The sequence below is a fragment of the Dermacentor andersoni genome, chromosome 2 (genome assembly GCF_023375885.2).
Source record: "Dermacentor andersoni chromosome 2, qqDerAnde1_hic_scaffold, whole genome shotgun sequence".
NCBI lineage: Eukaryota > Metazoa > Arthropoda > Arachnida > Ixodida > Ixodidae > Dermacentor > Dermacentor andersoni.
In genome coordinates this window covers 91,660,914-91,686,228 of record NC_092815.1, presented here as the reverse complement: position 1 = coordinate 91,686,228, position 25,315 = coordinate 91,660,914, and the positions used below count along the sequence as shown (strand labels likewise).

The 25,315-nt window shown below is 45.1% G+C and overlaps 1 protein-coding gene across 1 annotated transcript in view; it reads left to right on the top strand.

Moving 5' to 3' along the window:
• The window catches only part of LOC126542041 (ubiquitin-conjugating enzyme E2 Q2), a 40,708-nt gene extending 27,372 nt beyond the window's left edge, over window positions 1-13,336 (top strand). Inside the window, exons 7-8 of the mRNA XM_050189013.3 lie at window positions 3,400-3,466; window positions 12,047-13,336. Coding sequence (XP_050044970.1) covers window positions 3,400-3,466; window positions 12,047-12,078 — 99 coding nt within the window. The 3' untranslated portion in view covers window positions 12,079-13,336. The remainder of the gene's footprint in view (window positions 1-3,399; window positions 3,467-12,046) is intronic.
• Window positions 13,337-25,315: the final 11,979 nt, after the last annotated feature.

Sequence of the window (25,315 nt, the reverse complement as noted above, 5' to 3'; positions counted from 1 at the left end):
CTGTACAAGCGAAGGCATTGTGGCTATCACGGTGTCTGTTCAATGGCCGATCGTGTAGGGCTCGGTTGAGCGATGGTTGGCATGCTGATATTGTCAGTGCTGTCATCAAGAAAGCCTGTTGCATTACAACAACTCACGCTCGTCTGTTGTGTTGTTGTCGGCCTGGTGTTCGATAAAATGGTCCCAGCAACACACTGTGCTGAATAGTCGGTCAATCTCGTATCGACCCAGTGTTACCACAGCTTAAATAAGTACATGAAGTCAGGCATGCGCTGCCATCACCAGCAAGTGAGAGCCAATGCTGCAAAAGACTTCGTCAGCAACGTGGTGTTTTTGAAGTGTCACCCAAGTGTAACGCTGAGGTTTTTCTATAAATTCACTAGCCATCTATAAAAGGCAGCAACTACGTGGTTCGCAGTGCAGTTCGGATGAAGCTCTGGCTGCTTGCTGTTTTAAAGTGGAGTTGCAGTCTTATGCTATGCACTTTTTTTGCACCGCACTGATGTAGAGCCACATGTGTAGTTGCAGCAAGGCATTAGTGTTTGCAGCACTGTGCGTTTGTGTACGTGTGTCTGTGCGTGTTTTTTTTTTGTTTTTTTTTTCCTGGGGTTTTTCCTTGAGATGTGACTGCGCATGTGTCCCTTCCAAAACGTTTTGCCGCTACTCGACTAGGGCAGGACACATGTGCCGTCATGCTGTGAAAGAGGAGGATTCCCATATATGTGGTGGACAGAGGAAACGAAACAGCTGCAAAAGCAGCACACATGGAGAGTTGAAAAGCATGTGCGAAGATCAGGACAATTAGTTGCCAACAGGCAGGCCCATTATATCAGAGAAGCGATATGCACACACACTCTCGCACGGCACATGCACTTTGTGTGGTTGTCAGCTGGTTTCCCACGGGCACAAACATTGCTTAGGCTGGGTTGATAAGTTGGAACAAATTATGCTAACGCAAACGCCGCTTACTTGTGGGTTAGACTGACGACCATCAGTGTAAACCATGTCCTATATTTTTGGACCAATCGCCAATGAGCCACTTGTACGAACATATTGGTGGCAAGCTTTACACAACAGATTGTGGCTCATTTCTCACATTGTCGTGTGTTGAATTTTTGTCACTGCCACACCACCTAGGCCAGTCCACTTACTCTGTGCTGCTTCGTCCGGTGTCAGAGAATAAAGTTATGGTTATGTGCAAAATCTGTGCAGATCTCTTATAAGTGGCCGCACAACGCCGGAAAATCTGTCAAACTGTCTTATCATCGAAATAAGGTTCACAAGATGACCCCAGCGTTGTTCACAGCCACTATCTTTCAACACGCTGGGCCTCTCGTTCGGGGCACTATTTGTAGATGGGCATCAGTTTCTTCTCATAGTTTCAAGAAATCCGTCAGAAGAGTTCGCTGTAGATTTACAAAAGGAACCTGAAAATGTCTGTGTAATGTGCCGATCGTTCAATAGCAAACAGCTGGTAAATGTGAATGGAGGTGAGGCCGATCGTGCAAACTTGCAATGGCCCTCCTGATTTCAAAACTTTTCAACACTTGACAGCGAAAGAGCACCTATTTTTTAAGTGGCACCCACATGCAGCTGATACTCAAGCGACGTGACAGGGCGTCAACAGGCAGACCCTATTCGCGGGGCAACCAGACGCAAGAAAAGGGAAAAGCAACAAGTGGTAATTGTTGGGTGAGAACCTTAACAGTTCAGACAAGTCGCTCTGTGGTTTCCGTCTCTGTTGACGAGTGAGCGAACTGACCAAATGTAAATTGTTTCATGGTTAACTGTATTGCAGAATATGTTTGCCTTATCATTGCTTTGTTTTTAAAGTGAAGCATTCTTTTCCTCTTCCTTCGATTTTCACGCCACAGCTGCTGCACTCTTGCCGAATAGTTCATATACAAGGCAGCACTCCCATCTTTTGTAACCCTACAAGTGTGCTGGCTCATTGTCATTCTATCATCGTCATTCCATTATTGTCACTGTTGTGGTCATTCCAGTGTTGTCGTCCCATTGTTGTCATGCCATCATTGTGATGCCATCATGGTTGTTTCAGCTTAGTCATCCTATTGTCATCATGCTGTCGTCGTACAGTCATGGGCATGCCATTGCGGTTTGTCTATTGTTGTTTTGTGATAGTATACCAGCGTCATACTGACATACCATGATAATCGTACGATCGCCATTCCATTGTCATCATTCTAACGCCCTCACATCGTTGTCATCATGCTGTCATCATCGCATCATTGTCATACATTCATTGTGGTTGTCATTCATGATTGCCATTCTGTTGTCTTTATTCTGTCGTAGTCATTTATGTGTAGTCATGCATTATTTATTGTCATTGTGCTGTAATACGGCCATTGTTATGCAGTCATGGCTGTTTCTTCGTCGTCAGTGAAGCATTTCACCGTGAAAAATGTGTTCAACTTGGTGGTGTGCAGTAAAAGGTCCACAGTTGGCATAAACTGGGAAATTTAAACATTTCTATAACTTGGTATTCTTATCGGGATTTAAACTACCACCCAAGCATATATTTATGGAATTATACACAGGCCACATCGTCCACATTGACATGGTGCAGCTGCAAAAGTCTGTTTCTTAAGGCAATATAGTCATTGCTACCTATGCTAACTTTAAAATGGTGAAAAAGTGCCAAACGAAATTAAACAGACTGCACTTGTGGCCAAAAGGGTTGAAAAAGGATATCAAGTGGATGCAGTATCCATGTTTACAAGTAATCCAGATTAACTTATAATTGAATCTGGTTTTGTTTCCGAAAGTACCACTACAGTTTGACAACAATGCATTAGCCAAAAATTCCAGCAATTTCTTCACATTGTATAATGTAAAATAAGGCACAGTTCCTTTCATGATACTTTCATTTAGGCTTATCAGTGAAAAAAAAGCACACTTGGAACCTTCCATGGGTTTTAATCCTTATATAATCATAAGGAAAAGTGCTTTGCAATGTGAACCACTGACAAGTTGTTTGTCAGCTTGCTTCTGGTTGTAGTTGTCAACATTAGATGGTGGTGCCTTTCAGTGTTTTAAAATTCTAGCATTGCAAAATTTAGCAGCTGTGAAGCAGCAAAGCTTTGCGGATTGTGGAAGTGCAGTATCAATAGCATTTATGTAGTTTGTATACTTGGAAACGCATTATGTTCTAGTTTTTTTTTTTTTTCCCCTTATGTTTTGCCATGTGTTTTACTGAACTTTTTTTAGACTGTTATGTGGTGTACATGTGACAGACTTCCAATTGCTTAAAATATGTACTCTGGGCTAGGTTCTTCATGTTTTATACCTTGCCATGAAATATTTCACTTGCTTCAGCCTAAACCAATGTGCTGCTAAGATGGTTGTGGTCTGATCTACAATGTTGCCTTTTCTTTGCAGGCACAGTACAGCCTGTCACGGGCCCAGGCATCCTTTAAGTCACTGGTTCAGATCCACGAGAAAAATGGTATGACTGATTTCTGTGCGTGAGACATACTGACTTTTCAGGTGTTCTTTGCACAGTATTTCTCTGCTTACCAACTTTTCCAGTTTCTTGGTCATGTTTGTTGTCACTTGTATGATGGACACTGCATATTGATCAAATGAATATAAAAAAGAAAGAAAACATGGCAATATATTTGTTGTGCACCATATTCAGAGAGGCAGTGTTACTTCAATTTCAGTTTAATCTCCAGAAGTTTGTTCATGTTGAACTTAGCTTTCGTGACTTTGGGAAGCAGTTTTTGCACCATCTTTAAGTTATAGTGAAGTCCCAACATTGTCTGCAGCTAACGCAGATGTTTAGGTGTAGCATGTGTTGAATGTTACTAGAACCTGCAGAGAAACATTCCAGGTGAAATTTTGCTTTTGTACCTTCAAGTGACCCAAGATTTGCCTCATATTTAATTAACTAGCTCTTTTGTCCAGCTGTGCAAGAAGTCACTTGTCAAATTAGGGCTGTTGCACATACCTCCTTGGAACACAGCTGCCCAATGTCAGGCATGCGCCATCTGCTAGAAATGATCCCTCTGCCTACAGTTGTCTAAAATTGGTTTTCATGGCTGAGAACTTCTCTGTTCTTGTCAGCGATAATATTTGCTTTACTCTATGTTACATTACTTTATGTTCGAAGGTGCAATCTGCGTGACACCAGTCTTTTTCGGGTCTTGAAACTCCAGCCTTAGCATAAGACAGCGCTAAGCTGCCAGGTGTGCTGCAATCTTTGAAAGGGCATCGATCAGTTGTAGCTATGGCAGGAGCCCATTTATTTCTCTCCTTTTTTTTTCTTGTGCTGACCTATTCATTTTGTTTTGTTTTGGAGCAGTTTTGCCATAACAGTTGATATTCATACTTGAATATATGAGCACGCCTTCTAAATTACGATGAGCCCCAGATGAAAAAATTGACTTGCCATCTTGGCCCTGTGAAAGTGGATGTCCAGTGAAGCTGTTTGAAAACCACCACTACAACTTTTGAGGGGGCTATGCAATGCTTTATTGTTCATTTCCTCCGGCGCATTATTCAGCCACATGAGAATATGGATGTGCGGACGTCCCCTGTACTAGAATTCCATGGCAACATGACTGGCAGCAGCATGCCGCAGCTGGTTGTATTACAGTTTCTTTTCTCTTTGCTGCTCCTTGTATTCACGCTGCTCCTCGGTAGTCCTAGCTCTGCGTTGCCTACCCATAGCGGTGCTGCAACAACAATGAAATCAGCTACTATGATGATTCTTTAATATATGAAAGCTTAGTGATGTCACTCCCCACATTGCAAGGTGCCATATTTGTGGCAGCTTTGCACAACAGTAATCTTTAGCGGAAACGTATGCGGAAACGCATGCGTACCTATAAACGTATCATCAATGATGTGGTTTGGATGCTTGTTTCGTGCTTGTTCTTTATAGAAATGAATGCTGTACTGTATGTTGTATGTGTGATACCAAAGAATATGTTCACTTTTCACTTCTGTTGCCGAAGGTTTTTTTTGGTGTGTGTGTGTGAGGACGTCGCTGCGAGAAATCCTGTCCAACTAGAGGCGAACAGCTTCTTTGTTAAAGTAAGTTAATAATTACAACAGTCAGCTGCCAGGAGACGCATGGTGCACATTTGCTCACAATCATACAGCGTGTCGGGAGTCCAACTTGCTGTATACAGTAACTCGGATCACATTTGGAACAGATGAACAACAAGCGTGCAAGCTTCCCCTACAAACGGCAAGCCTGCATGCACGCTTCGAATACTTGGCATAATGCTTTCTTTTTATACCACCAACGTCAATAAAAGCATGTTGCACCAAACTTTGCACCACGGTACTCTGTCTGCAGCGTCGCCTTTGCTGACAGCTGCCAATTGGTCGACGATCACTGGGGGCCTAGTAGGCCTAGAAGGCCTAGCTTGCTGTTGTATCCACAGCAGATGGCTTGCGAATCCCACTGCAGTTCGTACGCTTATACAGCTAAACCTTGACATAACAAACTTCAAATAGCGAAATTCTCAACCTGTTCTTAGAACACCACGTATTTCGAACCCCAATATAATGAAGTGTGCTTATATGCCACTTCAATACTGTATAACTAAATTTCACTGCCATCACAAACGAAGCACCGAGGCAATAAATGGAAGTTGGTGGACACACATAGTCAAATGTGATCAGATGGTCAAACATGCGATTCTCTCCCGGCTGATTTCACGTGCCCTATATTGAAGGTAATATGCAAAGACCAGGCTTTGGCTTCATGTGCGCTGTCCTCCTGTGCTTTGGTGCTGGAGGTTGCATAATCTCAAGTTTCTGAGACACTTTAAAGTGAGAGGCAAACGAATTATTTGCTGTACTAGCGTGAGCATACTGGCCTGTGAAAGAGTTCACTCGCGCGTGATTCCGCAAGAGGTTAAACATGCATGTATATGTCCGCTTGATATTTTGGTTTTGTCAGGCTTTTGTATGTCATGTGGAATATTCAAACTGCACGGAACCGAAAATTTTATTCCTGAAATGTGTTGCCAATTAGCCAAAAAAAAAAAAACACTTCAAGGTGGTGGCGCGAGGGTCGTCCTGTTGCTTATCACCATATTTTCCGATTTCACAGCTGAAACAAATGCAAACTAAAAAAATTTTGTTGAACAAACTTTCTGCATATTTTAATACTTCATAGTTAATTAGTTCCATGCGTTTTCTTAATGCTGTTCACAAACGACAGAAATCTAAACAAATTCCAGTCATGGCCGACATCAGAAAAATTTTGCAACTTTGATGTCTCTTGGTGCATTTTCTATTTCACACAGAAACTTGAAAAAGTGTCAAACATAGAATGTTCTCTTTGCAACATTTATGCAAAACATTATCTGCCTACATGAAAAACAAAAGAAAAATGTAGGTAAATAAACAAGCTTTTTTAAAAAGACTGATTTAAAAAAAATAATATAAGAAAGAAACTCCGGTTTCAATTTTAAAAAAATCTTGGATGAAAATCCGCCTATGTCAGGCTAAATGTGTGTGCGATATGTTTCCTAATTTGCTTTAGTCACAAAATATAACAGGCCAAAGTGGCCCATGTTGAGCGTGCTGGCTTGAGTGCCATGATGACTCGTTCCGGTTTGTTAACATTTAATCTTGTAAAAAAAAAAGAAAGAAAAGGCAATGGTTGCCACAAATGAAGGAAGGTTTACCTGAGTTTCTTATTGTGGCAAGAACAGAGAATGTTTCCTGCTTTGTTTTCTGGGACACAAGAGAGAACAAACTCGACACTATTTGTGGTGCTCGAACAAATTTATTGCGCGTCCTTTGCAGTTAGTATCTAAGTGTTAAATCACTGTTAGCTGGCTGGCGGCAGTTCTCGCAACGAACAGCGCATGTCCGCTTGACTGATCGCGGGCACACATCCACACATGCCATGACTGAATTTGCGGCACACACGGCACTGACTTCCACTTCACTGACTTCTGACGATGCTCCTCGATGGCTGCAGCAGGCGCATGAAGCAGGGCCACATTCTTGATGTGCTGACTGAATGCAGAGCATGGCAGGCGTGTGCTGCGTCGTGATGCTTGTCGTCGCCTATGACAGCAAAAGCTGTGTGCTGCTTTCCTTGTCGTGGCGACTCAGGTGAAAGTGGAGATTTGTTTCTTGTGCCGATGGTACGATTGTGTTTCATTTGAGAGGACAGTCCAGTTTTCTGCAAGATGAAAATGTAGAACAATGCTTCCACGCTGCTCGCACTTCTTTGCCTCATGAATAGCCGTGGCTTGAGTGCAGCGTATGTATTTGTGAGGAACCCATTTGTCACCCATTTGCTTAGCTCTTTCACAAAAAGGGTTGGAGGTGACGTCTTCTTGATCAAGTCACTCCTTTCCCAAACAGCAAATGTGACCTCGTCCTCGTCGACCATTCCCAGAGTGGCCAAAGTGAGGCTTTCACTCCATGGGCAGCACCCACATTCACCTAACTTATAATGCGTGGTTGGGGAGCAGCAAAGGCACAATGCTTTCATGCCTTCCAACGAGATTTCCATGCCGCTTACGTTCCGAAGCGTGGAGACACAAAGGTTGGCATTAGCGCAATAAACGCAAATGCAAACTCCTTGTGGGGCTAGCAGCACCCATTTTGGACGCAGGCTGTAAAACTTTGACAGGGTGATGGTACTTTCGGGTGAGCTGCTTTGAACATGTGGAATGTCTCGTGATAGACTGGCCTATGTGAACGCCTTTGACTCGCTCAGGTCCTCTGCGTGCGTGTGTGAGCTCACTGTGTCCTTGGTACCCCCCTTCTCTCTATCTTTATGTTACCTCTTTCCTGGCCCCCAGAGTAGGGTAGTCAACCAGATGCATTTCTGGTTAACATCCCTGCCTGCTCTCTTTTTTTCCTCCTCCTTCTCCTCTCGTGGATAAAATGTGCCATTAACTGCTTTGAGACGTACTCTTTATATTCCCTCTTTCCTGGCCCTCGAGTAGGGTAGTCAACCAGATGCATTCCTGGTTAACATCCCTGCCTGCTCTCTTTCTTTCCTCCTCCTCCTCTCGCGGATAAAATGTGCCATTAACTGCTTTGAGACGTACTCTTTATATTCCCTCTTTCCTGGCCCTCGAGTAGGGTAGTCAACCAGATGCATTTCTGGTTAACATCTCTGCCTGCTCTCTTTCTTTCCTCCTCCTCCTCCTCCTCTCGCGGATAAAATGGGCCATTAACTGCTTTGAGACGTACTCTTTATATTCCCTCTTTCCTGGCCCTCGAGTAGGGTAGTCAACCAGATGCATTTCTGGTAAACATCCTGCCTGCTCTCTTTCTTTCCTCTCCTCCTCCTCTCGCGGATAAGATGTGCCATAAACTGCTTTGAGGTGTACTCTCTCGCCATGACTGACACAATGTCTTTCTTGTTCGGGCTCTGCCGAGAGCACCCAAGTTCGTCCTTGGTGACCTAGTCGAGTGCAGCTTGTACATCCAATGGGCTTAATCTTGACCTCTTGTACGGATAAAAATCTGACCGCATCCCATGCTCCTCGTGCCAATTTTGGGCCTTTCTGAGCATGTACGTTACGACAGCTGGGGTTGCCTCTTGAATAAATCTGTTTTCAACTTTTGTTGGCACGATGGTTAAGAGATGGAGAAGCTCTCGATAAGACCTTGAAGCCTCGTACACTTGCTTTTAACCAGCCAGCGCATGCACGACATTGTCACAGACTGTTCAGCTGTACTGATGCTTCCGTATACAGCGCTTAAAGTTGAACGTATCTTCGTCACTATGGCGCTTTCAGTCTCGGCCCGTTTTTTTCTTTCCGCAAGGCCGTCTGCTGCGTTTGTGAATGGGAGATGGTGGCTTCAATGATGAAACATCAGAAGGAGGATGGATGCACCTGTTAAAGTCGTCAATCGCTTCTTCCTGAAGGAATGCCTTGCCTGTTTCATCGCATGTGTCACATATATGAAGACAGGATTTCCTTGAGGCACGTAAAGCAGGGCTGGCAGACCTTGTCGATGTCACGAATATCCTCAGCCTCTGGCAGTAGCTTCCGCGAGGAAACATCCAAATCACTTACACAATGAATTTTTTTTATTGCGAAAGCAATACTGCTCGCACTTTCGGCCCATCGGTGGTCGTGGCGCCTCCTTACACAGCTGCGCGTCACGTGACTGTGTGACGTCATGCCAGACTGAGAGACGGGGCCCCAGCTCGCGGCATCAATGGTGGAGGCGAAGCCTTGCGCGCCGCTGCTGCGGCGCTACCGAGAGAGGGCGCTCGCTGGTGTGACGTCGCGCTAGGAGGATAAATGGGGCTACAGCTCGGTTCCTCGCAGTGGTCGGCGCGCTGCCTTGCGCTATGTCGGATGATGTATAGCCATAAGTTTAACAAAGGGCAACCATGTCCACACCATCAGCCGAACCAAGGTGCAGCCAAGGGTATTGCTTTCGCAATCTTCCAGGCTTAACCAAGCTAAGCCTTCAGCCAATTTTTTTCTTGGCAATCTTCTTGTGAACGCACAAATAATCAGCACAGAATACTCGGACTGAACTATGAGCCACGTGCATTGCGCGTAGTGAACAGCTAGACCAAGTCAAAATGTTATACTGAACAGCACTGCACTCTTTCTGTCGCTTCCTCTGCGCTGCTGAGCATCCAGAATGCCTCACAGTTTCATGTTTCGTGAACAAAGCCATCTAAAGGTTTTAGATGTGGTAAAGGTTTTAGACTGTGAAGACGTGTGGGTCATGCTCATTATCGAAGGACAGTGTCCATCTTGCGCCACCAGTGACCTCTGCAGTATGAGAAAGCGCAACAGCAAGGTGCTGACAGAAGATTATAAATTGGGAAACTTCGGCAGCCTTTGGCTCAGTCATGCCGCACTGCACTTTTTCGGACAGCTGAAATGGAGAGCTGAAGGTTGAGGTAAGACAAGATGATGTTACCTTTGGAGCGACGCGGAAAATGTGGTAACGGGAAACGAAATGAATGACTCGGAAAATGGCTCGGATAAGTTTTTAGAAAGGCAGTGTGAGTTGCACGTGGTGGTGCCGAAGAAAGTTCCAGTATCCATTGCACGGTGGAGATGGGGAGCAGGCAGTAAAGTAGCACCTCCATAATGGTGCGCCTGATGATTATGGAAGCGCATCATTGCTTACGGATTAGCCTGCCTTGATGCCGCTTACAGGTGATTTACTGTGTACACCAGGCGGGTTTTTGCAGTCAGCCACAACATGCACTCGTGGTGTCTTGCATGCAGTTGACAAGCGAATAATGGAGGCATAAGTGCAATGCCCACAGAGGTTTTAGGCTGCAAACTCGGTACGCATTAGCACTTTTAGAGGGCGGCAGCCTGCCACTCCCGCACAGCTAGACACAAATAAAATCTAACAATACAGTAAATTGTTATTAAACCGTAGTTGGCTGGAGCTTGGAAAAAGTAGTATTAAACGGTAGTACTGCTTAACCGAAATAGCATGAGATCGCCCACTTACCTGTCAAAAACGGAACTTGGAGAGAGTGCAATGAAAGGACAAACACATGGCAATATTTATTCACTTCGCGCGACAAGTGTTATTTTTGTTTGATGCCGTGGCGGCCTAGCAGTGACAATGGCCTCAAACTTGCTGAAGCTGCAAGCCAGCTTTTCAGCCAGACTCCTCTTCTCGGCAAACACTCGCATGGCAAGTTCCTCATTGGCATTGCATATTATTCATGCACGGGCGTGGTAGCACTACCAAAGTCGGGGGGTGCTGTTCTCGTCGCGACTATTGCATTCATGAAGCTGACGTAATGTACAGTTTCTGCCACTGTCGGGCCTGAATCGCCCGTGCTGTCGCTTTCTGTGTCATCCTCATCACTGTCGTTAGGCGACAAGGCAGCAACAGAGGCAACGATGGCAAACACTCGAACCTCGTAGCAGACATATTTTTGCAGTCGCAGCAGCAGTAACGCTGAGCTTAGTGTCACATCGCGTGCCAGCGCCGACTTCGTGCCACGTTCGATAGCACAAATGATGTCCAATTTTTCTTCTGTGCTCAGCACCCTATGTTTTTTTGCTTTGGCAAGACGTGAGTCGTAGCTTGCACGACGCCACAACGCTCTCTGGCACGGCGCTGGAATGATAGTAAGCCACGTGCAAACATGCGCAAATGCACAGTGCACATAGAGAACAGGATGCTTCGAGGCCGTTCTGATCTCTGAGGCTTGTTCTGCTGGGCCGCCCGATGGGGACGACACATAGTCAGTATAGTAACTCTATAGGACGACGTACCGCGGCGATTGCGCGACGAAGAGTGGATCCACTGTGTGTTAACCGAAACGTATGCAGTAAGTTGGTACGGGTTATGCTGATACAAAATGCATTATGTTCGATGGTTGTCTAGTCGGAGATTTGAATTTACTGCTTTTAAAACGAAACTACTGTTCAAGAGGGTGTGGTTCAGTGAGGTTTTACTGTAACATAAAAACCTGTTTATTTAACTATTTTTTTCTTCCCTTGTGTTTCGTGTAGGAAGACAATATTTTGCATAAATGTTGCAAAGAGGACATTCTATGTTTGGCACTTTTTTCAAGTATCTGTGTGAAATGGAAAATGCCCCAAGACACATGAAAGTTACAAAATTTTTTCGATTTAGGCCATGTTTGGACTTTCTTTCATCTGTGGACAGTAAAAAATTGTATGAAACCAATTTACTGTGAAGCATATTAAAATGGCAGAAATGTTTTTCGACACAATGTTTTTAGTTTGTATTTAACTCTGCTGTGAAATTGGAAAATATTGTGTTAAGCAGTAGGAGGATGCTTGTTCCACCACCTTCAAATATTTTTTGGCTTGCTGGGAACACTTTTCTGGAATAAAATTTTGGGTTCCGTGTAGTTTGAATATTCCTACCTGACATAAAAAAAACGGACAAAAAAAATATAAAGTGGAGATGCATGTTTGATCTCTTCTGGGATCACCCTCGCGTTGCTTGCACAGACAGATTTGTTAACAGTGGTTGTTACTGTCCTGTTGTGTTCGATTTGTCTACTACAAAATGACATCCTACTCTTGCCAAAGGTCCCTGTTCTTTCTGTCTGTGCTTTCAGGCTGGTTCACTCCTCCGAAGGAAGACGGATGAGTGCATTGGAGCTGCCGGATGTACATAAAGAAGTAATGGCGTCTCCGTGGTCGCTGTTCCTTTCTTTTCCCCCCCTTGTCAGTCTCATTATTTGGATGTGTAAAGAGGGTGAACAGAAGAGCCTGTCCACAACTGCTGGGTCGTTAAGATAGTGCCCGCTTCGTACAGTCGTGACAGAAGCACACGTTGCGACCAAGACTGCCGCAAGCCCTCCTTTTGTTTTAAATTGTTTTGTGTAGAGTTGATGAAAGTTCCTGTTTGTTGCACACACACATACACGAGAGAGACACACACACACAGTTGCATCACTCCCCTTCCTGTGCCCATCCCAGGGACTGCTTTGTCACACGCCCCACACCACACAATGGACTTCTTCCCCTGCCGAATGTAATGTTCTTTATTCATTGGTTTTCCTCTGCAGTTTTTTTTTTTAGTGTGATAATAAAATGAAAAAGAGAAGGGAGAACCAAACTCCGGCATTGTTGTGTGGAATTTCTTATATAGCAGACTTCCGCAAATTCGACTCTGGCTTTTAGATTTTTTTGTTAATTTGATCTAGACCGAAGGTCTTGGCCGGTGCCCATGCAATTCTATGGGCCCATACTTTCATTATTTTGATCCTGAAATTAGCCCTTCCCAGATAATTCAAACTTGACCAGCTGGGATGCTCGCACCTGACCCCTGTGGCGACCCGAATAGCGAGCCCTTCAGTGGCAGCGTCTGTCATGGCGGAGCTTGAGGACAGTGAATATGTTAAACATGGGCCATCTCCAGTCGAAAACACCGGTTTTTGACCTGCGCTAGAAACATTTTCAAGTAATTGCCGCAGCCCACAATATCTGATTAGGACATTTAGCCGATTCTAATGCGTGCCTTTCTTTTTCGGAAAAATTGGGCCGAAAATTGCCTGTGCGGTGCACTCAGACACGAAACCAAAACCGCCTTTGCAGCGTTCATGTGCTTTATAGCATTGCACAGATGTATCGCGTCGAAGTGGACTTCAAAAACTAAAAACTGTGCGGCGAAGCTAACTTGAAACCGGCAGCCATTGTGTAACGCATGTCAGACCCTTGCCCATTTTTCTTGCAAAAAAGAAATATCAGGTGCACATTAGATATGTACTTAGTTTAGAAGGTTTAATGCCATTTCTAGATTAATTTTCTATTTTGGGCACACACAAAGTTGGCGTGCACTTGCTTTGGAGGAGTGTTAGAATTGCGCAAGTACTGCCAAATAAATCTGGTGTGTTTTGGCCTTTTTTCTGCATTTTGTTTAATTTGACCTGCCATGTAATTAGATCAATTTCGTCAGTCCCGTGAGGGCCGAATTAACGGAGGTTGACTGTACATGTGTGTCTGCAGTTTTTCATGGCGTTAAGGGTGGATAGGCATAGGTATCCCTACCTTCTGCCCACTGTCAGAACTAGGGAGGCAAAGTAGGTCATCTGCCTCCCCGCTTTTGAAAGCTGGTACTGTCAGCAGCACACTGGCAAATAAATAAATAAAAAAAAATGAGGCAAAGTTTGGTTTTGTGATAGCACCCAGAATCGATGCGCCATCTTGCGCCATGCCATCGAGCTGCACCAAAACACTGATTTCGAATGAAGTTGCCAAATTTAGCAGGATGTGCCCAAGCAATCCGTTTCAGTGTCTGCATGTTAGGAGTGTGGGTGTGTTTGTCGGCACAATTGTAACTAGGCCACATGAAAATGAAAACTGTTTCGTGCTATACAAAGCATTACGAATGTACTATAAAGTGTTGTGCGTGTGCCCAGACCAGCTAAAGGTGAGTTGAACTGGCACTCATTTCATGGGGCTTTCGTGAAGGAAAGTCACACTGAATGAATAAGATCGTATTCTGCTCAGCGTGTAGCAGTTTCGGTATACGTTTTAGCACGCGACTTTGTGCCCTGAACCGTGAATAAGCCTCAATAATTGAGCTTACTCAAAATATTGGTCGATAACGTAGACTGGAAAGCCAGGGAACATTTGTATCTATTTATTGTTTTCAAAAATAGCTTTGAGCTTTTTCTTGGCAACTGATGTGAAATACTGGCAAACATGCAATGACCATTACGCCACTTCACATTTCTTCTGCTGTATTCCGCTATCTTAACTGAAGGTTGATGCCTTAGAATACGCAAGTATAAAGTGAGATATAAGAAGGCAGAAGCATGTGCTTGCTGCAGTAAAGTTGGGGAAACGATGGAACATGTTTTATTAGAAGGTGAAGATATCTGCCCAGCCGTCAATTTAGGCACCACTGGCCTCCTTGAAGCCCTTTGGTTCAGCGAGAGCAGGGGGAAAGTGAACATGTCTGCAATAGACATTAGTGAGAGGCGATTAGAAGATTGGGGGAAGTAGGGAAACAACAAAAAACGCAGACATACGAAAACAAAAGTTCTCAATAGGGGTTCAGAAAATTTGGTTATGGGAATTCATCGTGGGTTCTTTTTCTTTTACCTTTTTTTTTCTCCTTTAACCTAGGTAGGACATTAAGCAGTATAATAGCAAGAGCTTGGTGTCTCTACCCACCGCTCCATTCCATATGGGACGCTCGTAACATCCATCCGTGCTCTTTTGTATTTTGACATTGGTAGGACATAGGCAATATAATTAGAGCTCGGTGGTGCAACCCACCGCCCCGTTCCAAAGGGGACACTCGTAGCATCCATCCATCCATCCTCTAGAGTTACTGTATATGCTCCCTAAAATACAGTCACTTTAGCACGCTTTAATGCTCCAGTGATTTAAGCACGGTCGCTCTCTTTCGTACTTTCCCCGGCCCGTGATTTCCTTCACCTCCAGGCGCCTTCCTCGTTTGCTTGCTTCACGACTTTAGACAGACACCGCCAATTCAAAGAGCTGAACAGTTACACTTGCACAAAAAAAAAGAACGAAAAAAAGTGCATTAAATGCCTAACATAGAGTGGGCGCTGTTCACGAAAAACCCCGTTATATTTTTCTTTCTTGACCACATTTAGTCGGCACATCCTGTGTGTAATTTAATGGTGGGTTTTGATAAACCTGTATTCTATCGTAGCTTCATGCTACAATTGGGTGGACTACCAATTTTTCCTTGCCATGAGTTTTGCTCGACTTGCGTGCTTCCGCACGACTGATCTGCCGTAATCTAATAGTGTTCTCCAAAGAGAAATAAGAAATACCTTTTCTTTATATGCCAGTATTTGACTACCATTGCTAAGCTGCTCCAAAACGTATATTTACTACTACAAAACAAAATTCCTGCTCCAAACCTGCTCTAAAGTGACAAATTTGCTGCCCCCAGGGCTGCTTCAAAACTTCCTTGGCCACTTCCATCGCTGAAAACATTATCGCAGAATCCATCTCGCGATGACTGTCGACAGCAGTGTGATTAGCATTCAAGCATTGTAGTGACACACCAAATGCTGAATTTCAGTCTGTAGTAGGCATTGTGATATTGCCGTTTCATTGGCTGTATGTGACATACACCAGCTCGTGTGTCGGCTCGCATTGTATGGCACTGGCTTGAAAAGGTCGCCCTTGAGCACTATGGCGTGGCAGCGACTGTATGATGGCGATGAAATGAAGGCGACACATGACAGTAAGATGAGGAATGTGAAATTCTGGTATAACGACGGCGACAGGAGGACTGGGACGACGACGCATGGCCTGAGGGTGACAGTACGACGGAGCTGAAGTGACAACGATGGCACTACGTTGACGATATGACCGCATGCATGACGACGAAGCAATTATAATGACGTGATCAATTGAATGACAACAGAATGATCAATGAATCACGTCAGCGGAACGACGAAGGGGGTATGACGATAGTAAAACAACATATTTAAGACGACCACATGGCGGAGATGGTACAATAATGATGGTGTAGCGATAACGGCATGACAAGGGTTGGATGACGAAGATTAATAGCCACGATGGTATGCCAATGAATGTGTGACGACGACGATGGCAGGACAACGATGCGACGACGAGTGTATGATGACAATGGCGTGACGACTGTATCTTAAAGACTGCTTAACACCGATGGCATAACGAGAGTGGAATGGTGAAGCTGTAATGACAACGACGGAACTACCTCGATGGCTTCACGACTGGTTTGGCAGCGAATGCATAATTGCAGTATGACCACAATGGTGTTACAACGGCATGACGAGGATTGGCTTGTGAAGCTGCAGTGGTTATAATGCAACGAATTAACACAGCAAGCTGGGTGAGTGGTGACTGAACATATTCCTACGGGTGGGCAGCGTAACCCAGACGATAAAAACCCATAAACCTGAGCAACCTTTGCGCGCAATTGTGTCTGAGAGAAACATTTGGCAACAAGCAGTTTCTGGTTGTCTTCAGAAGATCTTAACAGGGGTCCGGGTAGAAGAGGCATTCAAAGTAAAAAATAAACTCTGAAGACGTCGTTAGGTTGTTTACAAGAAGGGGTGTATCCAGCAAGCACAGCCTTCACTGTTGATGTCACAGATTTATATTATTCCCTTCCTAGCAATCGGCTGATGAAGACAATCAAAGATTGTGTTATAGATAACGAGTTAAAGTTTAGCAATGAGAGTGGCGTCCTGGTTCAGTCATTTCTTGAACTCTCGGCTTTTTATTTAAATTCCACGTTCGTGAACTGGGATAATGAAGTTGTGATTCAGAAGCAGGGGGTCTGCATTGGGGGAGCTCTCGGGTCGCACCAATTCTTGGCGAGATCTTTCTTGTCAGTGTTGACTGGGTGCTCGAGAGTGTTTTGGCGGCAACACTGATGAAGTGCTTTAGGTTTGTTGATAACTACTTGATAGTTATCTGCTCGCAAACAAATTCCAGAGATATTGGCGTTAATCTCGCAGCCTTTGATAAAGAAGGAATGGGTCTCGGATTTGCTCATGAGCTGCCGACTAATAATGAAATTCAATTTTTGAATTTGCAGTTAAAATTAACAGCACAACATATTTGTTGGCAACATAACCCCAGGTCAAGCAAGCCAATCTTGAAAGTACGCTTCGACACACTCAAAACTAGGGAAAAGAATTGCTATAACATGTTTAGGTTCCGCACTTACAAGGTCATGCCACCACCTCGTCCATTTCAGCTTTTCGCAACAGCTTAACCGTCGAGAAGGCCGGCTTTCCAAAATACATTGTCGTATCAATTTTTAAAGGGCTAGTGAAGAAAAAAAAAGTGGGTAGGGAGTCATCCCAGAAACAGATTGAAACAATAAAAAAAGCTTGCTGTCATCTCTTATGTACATCAGATGGGGCACGGTTTAAAAGAGTCAACCGTGAGACATGTTGAAGTCGTCTTTTCAGCTCAAAGCTTGTTAAACAAGATTTGCAACCGCATCAATAGACCTAAGCAAACGTCTAAGGCCATTTGCCGCATCAAACACACGGGCAGCTCGTGGAATGCGTGGTGGGAGTGGTGTACGTTAAATTAATCCACTCTCGTGCGGCAAAAAGTACTTTGGGCAGACGGGACGCAGCCTTCGTCTGCCTTGGGGAGCACCAAGGTGATATCAGGAATTCAACAGGCTCGAATCTGGCCGCGCATTGTCGAAATTGCCCATGCAAACCTTTCTTTAAAAAAAAAAGAAGATTGTATAAACATGGAACTCAAATCAATCGCGAGATCGTAGAAGCTTACTTCATGCATGTCAACTCAGGCGCATGTGTCAGCCATGGCAAGATAGGCTGACACCCTTTCACCGCTTGTACGCGTCACTTGACATGATCCCATTCTCTGTATATTTAATCACTTGTTTGGAAAAAATAAGCCAGTTCTTAGTCTGCGCTCGTATCGTCCACTTCCTTTTGTCCTTCGTCTGGGTTGTGCTGCCTACCCCTGGAAATCTATAATGCAACGACCACTAGGCATCACGAGCACATACTTAATGCCCAAACTATTTGACAACTTGGGTCACTGGGTTCGCATAGAATTCGTGACGAGGTATGACAAGAGTAGGATGACGAAGCTGGAATGACTGAACGATAGGACGACAACGACGATAGCATTGCGAGCAGACTTTCTCTCTAAGCTCTATCTATTTATTTAGGCCCAAGCGGGCCTAGAGAGATTTCTTTGACGAAGGCCGGACCCTAGCCGAAGCGTCGGAAGAATTTACCCGTTTCGCACATTAGTGCGTTCCTTTTGTATACTTTCTTTTAAAATAACTAGATCACCCAGTGAAATATTCACTTAATAATATGCATACATATATAAAAAATTTTTCGGATTATAACTGCATTAAAATATCGTTTGAAGAACGCGTCAGTGAGAGATATGTGCGTCATAGGCAGATATATATATATGTATATATATCGAGAGAGGGACGGGAGCTCCACCCCCCTCCTGAAGTATACTTAGTTGCTATGCCACTGCTTGTGTGGAACGTTTGGTGTTCTTGTGTAGGGCGAGTTTGGTTTAGAGGGACACTAAAACGAATTTTAATTTTGGAAATATGCATGTGTGGGGAGCTCAAGTTTATAAAATGTAGACCGGGAAGGTGGATGGCCAATTCGGCAGTGCTGGTGTTAACCGCTGTAAAGCTTCAGGCAAAAACTCGAATCTAGTCACTTTGCCCATGCCGAAATTCAGTGCAGTTGTGTTTCATTTCACAGATATATATGAAGGATGATGTAGTGCCTGTGCCCTATATGTATAGCAAAGTTGCTTCTTTATTCTATGGGTATAGTAACAACTATGCAAAACATGACCTAAGCTCCTTTATTACCTACCGTCTACTTTAGTGGGGAGTCCAGACCTTAAATGTTGTCTCGACTCCACACCAGAAACTGTAACAAAACCATGTAACAAGGTCCCGCGCGGATTGTCATGTATTAAGCTTGGGAAGCTTACGTTTGCAGATGCAAGAACAAAACACTGCGGGTTGATTTTATGTTTGGTCTGGAGAAACGACACTCATCTCCTGTGATGGCCTCCGTTGTGCACTATTCGAATATCCTGAAGGAAGGAGCCACGTACAGAATGCCTTAGTGCAGGTTTCTTATCAACCCCTTCCTACTTGAGCAATTTTCGTAAACGTTTTCAAGGATGATGCACTGATGTCGTATGAATATGAATAAATTGGGCTGCTATGTTTTGGAGTGATTCAAGTGCATTAGTAAGGTAGGCGTGATGTGGTTTCCAAATGGGTGATGCGTATTCTAACTTCGATATGACAATAGTTTTGTATGCTAGTAATTGTACGTGTCGAGAGGCATGGCGGAGATGATGACGCAAGCATCCAAGCGTCTTATTAGCAGACGAAATTACATTAGTAATGCGAGCTACCCAGGACAAATCATTAGACAGGGTGACACCTGAGTGTATAGGGGGTGCTTTCTTCTTTAGCTGCACCAAATTTTTAAAATTAGGGAAGTATATAAATCACGGTAACCTTATGTCTACCATTTGAGTGTACGGATAGGCGGTCTCTAGATACAGAGCAATTCCCGCAATTACGTGTCTAATTAGCGAAGTTACGGTGATTAACTTTTTAATTATCAACAATAGATGACTACAGCAAATGAGTACTTTTGGGCCCGCCCTTGACACTACCTATCCCAACGATCAAATTTTGAATAGCGGATTTCAAGTGGGAGCTACGCGAACATGTAATTAGTTCCCCTTGGCAGGCTCCTTGAAACCGAAACTGGCTGGAAAACGAGCGTCTGTGTCGTCGATGTCGCCGCCTCCCGCCTTTCATCACGTCTCCGAGCTCGCCACCGGTCCAGCCCCGCGAGCAGCTTGCGTTATCTCCTTGCTGTCTGCGGCGTTGGCCTTGCGCTTCAATGCCGGCGGGCCGCCAAATTTACGTTGTTATGGCACCGAGTTGTTCAGTGGAAACTGCACTACTATAAATTGGCAACATGCAAATATGCCTAAGCTTTCGCGAATCCATGACTAGACCTCCGACTTTTTTTGTTTTCTTCGTATGTTTAGTGTGCTTTTCTTTTGTAGTTAGTGCGACCTGTGCCGAGTTCTTTTTTTTCCCCCTTTGCTGTTGCTTTACATTTGTCTTCACGCTCTGTCATCGTGCTCCGTCTTATTTCCCTTCTTATATGATCAATTTCTATGTTCTAATTCCTCCTTGTTTTAATAACGAATGATGCGCTTGCATGCAGGTCCATATTTGCTGCAGTGAGGAGCGGTTGCTGCTTAAATGGCACATGTATAGGTGTTCTGTGGCTGTACTATAGGCGGCTATAAATATACAGGCTAATTCGGCACATTTGTGTTGTCTCCAGGGGCACTAGTCTCCACCGGCGGGAGTACCGACGTGAAAGGCGACTGCCATGCACCTTTCTTGCCAATCGGCCCTATCCATTTCATTATCATTTATTTTTTATAATTGGCTTTTGAATAAATTCCATCTTGGGCGTTATACTCCTATTAATTTCTGTTTTTTTTTATTAGCTTTAAAACCGCACCACCTGTGGTATTGCGGGCCGTGCACGGTATGCCTTCATAGTCATTTATGTTGGTTTTATCACTGAAGGGCTCAAAAACATGCCATAGGGAGAGAGGGCAGCGAGAGAAAATGAGGAGAGCTGTTTTTCCCCGAGTGCTCCAGTGCTCCACCACAGCATCTAAACCTTCAGACGGCCCGAGACGATCTTGCACAACAGAGGGTGCGTCTCAATATCGTCCGCTAGTGTTCCTGTATATGCTCCCGCACCTGCGGGAGCATATACAGGAACACTAAAACACACGTGCTCGCCGCGACACACTGAGAAAAATATATAAAGCTTAAAAAAGCTTCTTTCGTCATTTCTTCACTTGATGGCGCTAGCTTCTTTACGAAAACTGTCCACTTGAAGCGGCGCGAAAACGGAAACATACGAACTATAATACGGCCGCGCACGTGTGTGTCGTCTGGTCGAGTGGCTGGAATATGCCGCGTTTCGGCGCCAGGGCGGCGTGCAACGCACTCTTTTCGACGCGCCGCCTATTCAGCGCTGGTTCCCCATAGTTCGGTGTTTTTTGGCCGTAATTGTTCGCAACTGTTTTTTTTTTTTAATGTAGGCGCTCTATTGAATGAAGCAAGTTTTAATCCTTAGAAACAAACACTGTGGTATACGGCTGCTAATGCGTTGTTCTAGATCAGTTTACTTTTGTTGTTGTTTTTTTTATTTGCAACCCGTTGCGAGGAGCCTCCCGTGGATGCTCGCGGAGCGAACGCTGTTGGCGCGCAGCGAAGCGTGGGCGGAACGCGTGGAGTAAAACGTTTCTTGACCGAACTTCTTGCGTAGCTTCCACAGCGTTGAATGCTACGTATGGAACGGAGTGTAGCTTGGCGCCTGGAAGCGAAAGGCCGAGTGCGCAGCCGAGAAAGGCGCTTCTCCGCGCTGTTGCCGGCTACGGGTGCAGCAAACCACTTAACAAAACCACCGTGAAGCTACCAAATGCAGAAGTTGTCCCATTATCGTGACAATACTGTAAGATAAGAGCTGCCCGGCTCAACCATGTCCATTGATAGGCGCCAGTCATGTAAGCGTTTTTACAATTTATTACCTCTTTCGCGATAATGACGTCGATTATGCCGTCGCAACTTTGTGGGAGCTTTTCTAATTTTTTTTTCGTCAGTCTTCATGGACAGCATATAAGCGTTGGAGAAATTGTACACGGTGCCTGTCACATTCAGCGTGTAACATTGCAGGTCATTGGCACAGGGAACAAGGTGATGCTAACACAAAGAAAGAGACGCTACATTTGCCGGCGTGTGTTTTGCTTGCACTTAGAACACGCTGTTTTCGCTATTATCCAGTCATGATGCCGGCAAACAAACATGTTTGGTGTACACGATGCAGTTTTGTAGGGGTGTGCGAATACTCGGAACTTTCGAACAACGAATCGGATGCTCCCCTGTTCGATTCGATACTCGAATCGAATACGTAGCCGCTATCGGTAAACTAAAATTTCTTTTTTTGAATAGTTTTTCATTCATTTCACATCCTCGACTGTGCACGATCGAACATGAAATCGAAGCAAAAATACGATGGATTTTATCCCTTGCACAGCGGATATAAAGTACCAGAGCACGCTGTCGCTCAGGGAGCCGGACTTCCCGGCATAACCTCGATGAATCTATAAAAAAAATTGTTTTCCGCAGTCGGTATTGTTAAATAATGTTTACTGATGCAGCACATGTGTCTTACAGTTGTATTAACTATGAAGGCATTTCATTTCCGACATACTTGATACATTAGCCGGAATGGTCTGTCGCGACCATTTGAAACATGTACGCGCCGCGCGCAGAGCATACGGAACGTGTGCGACTCGCCTGGTAGGTGGCGTGCGGCGTCAAGGAGCGATAACGCCCCCAAAACGGCGCACGGGGCTCGTTTGGCAACAAACGTGTTCACTTGCGCGAGAGCACGCGCCCTTTGCACCGGCGCCTGTGTTTCGGCGGTGAAACTCCGAGCACCACTGGCGAAGGGCTGTTTGCTTTTAAGCAATAAGCCCAGTTACACGTATGGTTTGCTGTTAGGCCAATCGGTACACGGCTATGTAAAAAAAAAAAAAAAAAAAAAAAAAAAGAAAAAAAAAGAAAAAAAAAAAAGAAGAGGGAAGCACGCAGATCCTACGCAGCGTTGGAATTTGAATGGCGCAAAGCTTGTTTGAGTTACAGAGGTAGCAGCAATATTGGCGGTATCCGCCGTGGTTGCTCAGTCGCTATGGTGTTAGGCTGCTGAGCACGAGGTCGCGGTATCGAATCCCGGTCACGGCGGCCGCATTTCGATGGGGGCAAAATGCGAAAACACCCGTGTACTTAGATTTAGGTGCACATTAAAGAACCCCAGGTGGTCAAAATTTCCGGAGTCCTCCACTACGGCGTGCCTCATAATCAGAAAGTGGTTTTGGCACGTAAAACCCCATAATTTTTAATATTGGCGGCGAGGAGTTACGGAGTCGCCATCTGTCGGAAGCGCCTCCCTTGCGTATATAGTATGAGGGATCACGCGGCGCGCTCCTCATATGTTTCGCTTACGGCGCTCAATAAAAGCACCACGCGGCAGCGGTTCTGGACTCTCAAAACGAGGCAAGTTTTTCACTGTCGATATAATAATCTTGGACAAACTGACAGCATAGAATCGTTTACAGATGCTATCTCTTTTCCGAATACGTACAGTGAACGCCACTGAGCGCGGTCGCCACGCATGAAGCCGCGAAGCGGCTTCATGCGTGAAAGGTAGGCAAACGCTGAGAGTAAACTATGTGAAATATGTTCTTATAGTGGGCTGTCTGTATAACCAAATGGGACATATCAGAATGAAACATCAATGCAGCGATCGCACGGGTTTGCAGCGACCGAGTGGGCGTTTGCATGCATGTCCGTGCACTATGTTTGGCTTTCACTGCGAGCGCGTTTTCCCACCGTGCCGTGAGCTTTAGGCCGCAGCATATGAGCATTTGACAGCACACTAGCAACTATTGTTGCGTGTACGTATCAGAACTGCTCAAAAATAATTTCGTTATAGAGATTTCGACGCCTACGGCGACTGTGATGTGCCGTCGCGATGATACAATATTTTTTGTCTTCTAAATTCTTGGACATTTCAATATTAGTTCTCAAGTTGCGTCGCACTGTACGTTTATCGGTCTTCTCAGCGTGCGATTTCCCTCTGCTTCTTTTTCGTATCCAGTGCATTAATTCATAACACAAACATGACCATATGCCATACCTTTCTTTTAAAGTGCGTCTTACCCCTCCCTTTCCGTTCCAGTGAACTTGCCAGTATCTAGCATCAACAAGTTCATAGGCCAAATCGTCATGACATTCGCCGGGCAGCGGGAGCGGGCGAGCGTCTCAGTGCGCGTTTTCTGCTACTCACCGAACATCGCGCAGTCCCGGCGCCGTAGCACAAATGTTCCTCGCGTCTGTGCTTGCTGCATACCCGAGCTATAGCCGATGGCTGCCTGCCGGTTCTAAGTTTCGCCAGCCAAGCTTCACGCAGCTCGTTGCCCTGCGGCTACGTGTGAATAAGGCTGACACCGGGCTCCGTTGCGTACGTCCGGCACTGCGGCAACGATCAGTGGCCTGCCATGCTGCACGCCTCCAAAGGCAGCCACTACCTATTATAGTACTTTCAAATGTTGCCAAGCAGACACTCAAAGCGGTAAAGCCTCACCACTTATTCAGAACCGCGGCGCAGGTGGGACTTTAAGCTTTCGTTTTCAGCTCGCTTCGGCGCTTCCGAAGCAGACGACGCGGCCGCTGTGTCCAAGTGATCCCTCATGCCACGTCACGCCGATGGTGGCGCCAGCTGTTCCAGTGGTGGAGCTCGCCCCCAATACATATTACATAGCTGATGACACGTGCACAGCCTCGTCGTTCGCGGCTGTTAACTGTCTGCGTCGCGAAGACGATGTGTGATGCTTGCCGAGTTCATAAAGATGATGAGAGGTGTATGCACAGTGAAGTGCGACACGTATATGTAAATGCATTTAAAGCTTCTATACCCGTTGTACAGCGGCGCTCACCCATTCTGCGGGGTTCACCTAGAATATGGGCACGTCCCCAGTTGCACACGACCAGTTGCGCATCGCCGGCCAGTGGCCCAAATTGTTGTCTACGCCGCGAGACAGCACCGGCAGTGGCGAGAAGAGGCAACGGAAGAGTTTCACTCTGAAAACTAAATCGGCGTGCACAAACGGGGCAAAAACGGGAGGGACACCGGTTGTGTCGTGGCACGGTGCATTGCATTGCTCGCATTCACGGTGCATTGCATCACTCTCGTTCACGATGCATGGCATTGCACATTTTTCTCGCCCTGGAACTTCGTGCGAAGACGCTGCGTCAGCCGGTGCGCAGGATGGCTCGAGCAGCTCGGCACATGCTGCTGCGTGTACTCTCGATCTGTTTACTTTCCCAGTGAATTGGCTAAACCAGCAGATGCGGACGTAACGAAAGAAACCCGTCGGTGGGAACGCTTGTGTTCGAGCGATATTTTAAAACCGGGTATACTCGGTCGAGCTCGAGAACGCAGCAGGGCTATGACTCTCACAAAAAAAAAGAATAAGCGAATTTATATATATATATATATATATATATATATATATATATATATATATATATATATATATATATATATATATATATATATATATATATATAAAACGAAACAAACTGAATCACGATGCTTCTAGCAAGCGCAACACAATTGCATTCAAAAGAGAAAAATATATATGTATAGATGCCTCTACTCATGTCGACACCCACCTAGTCATCTGGAACG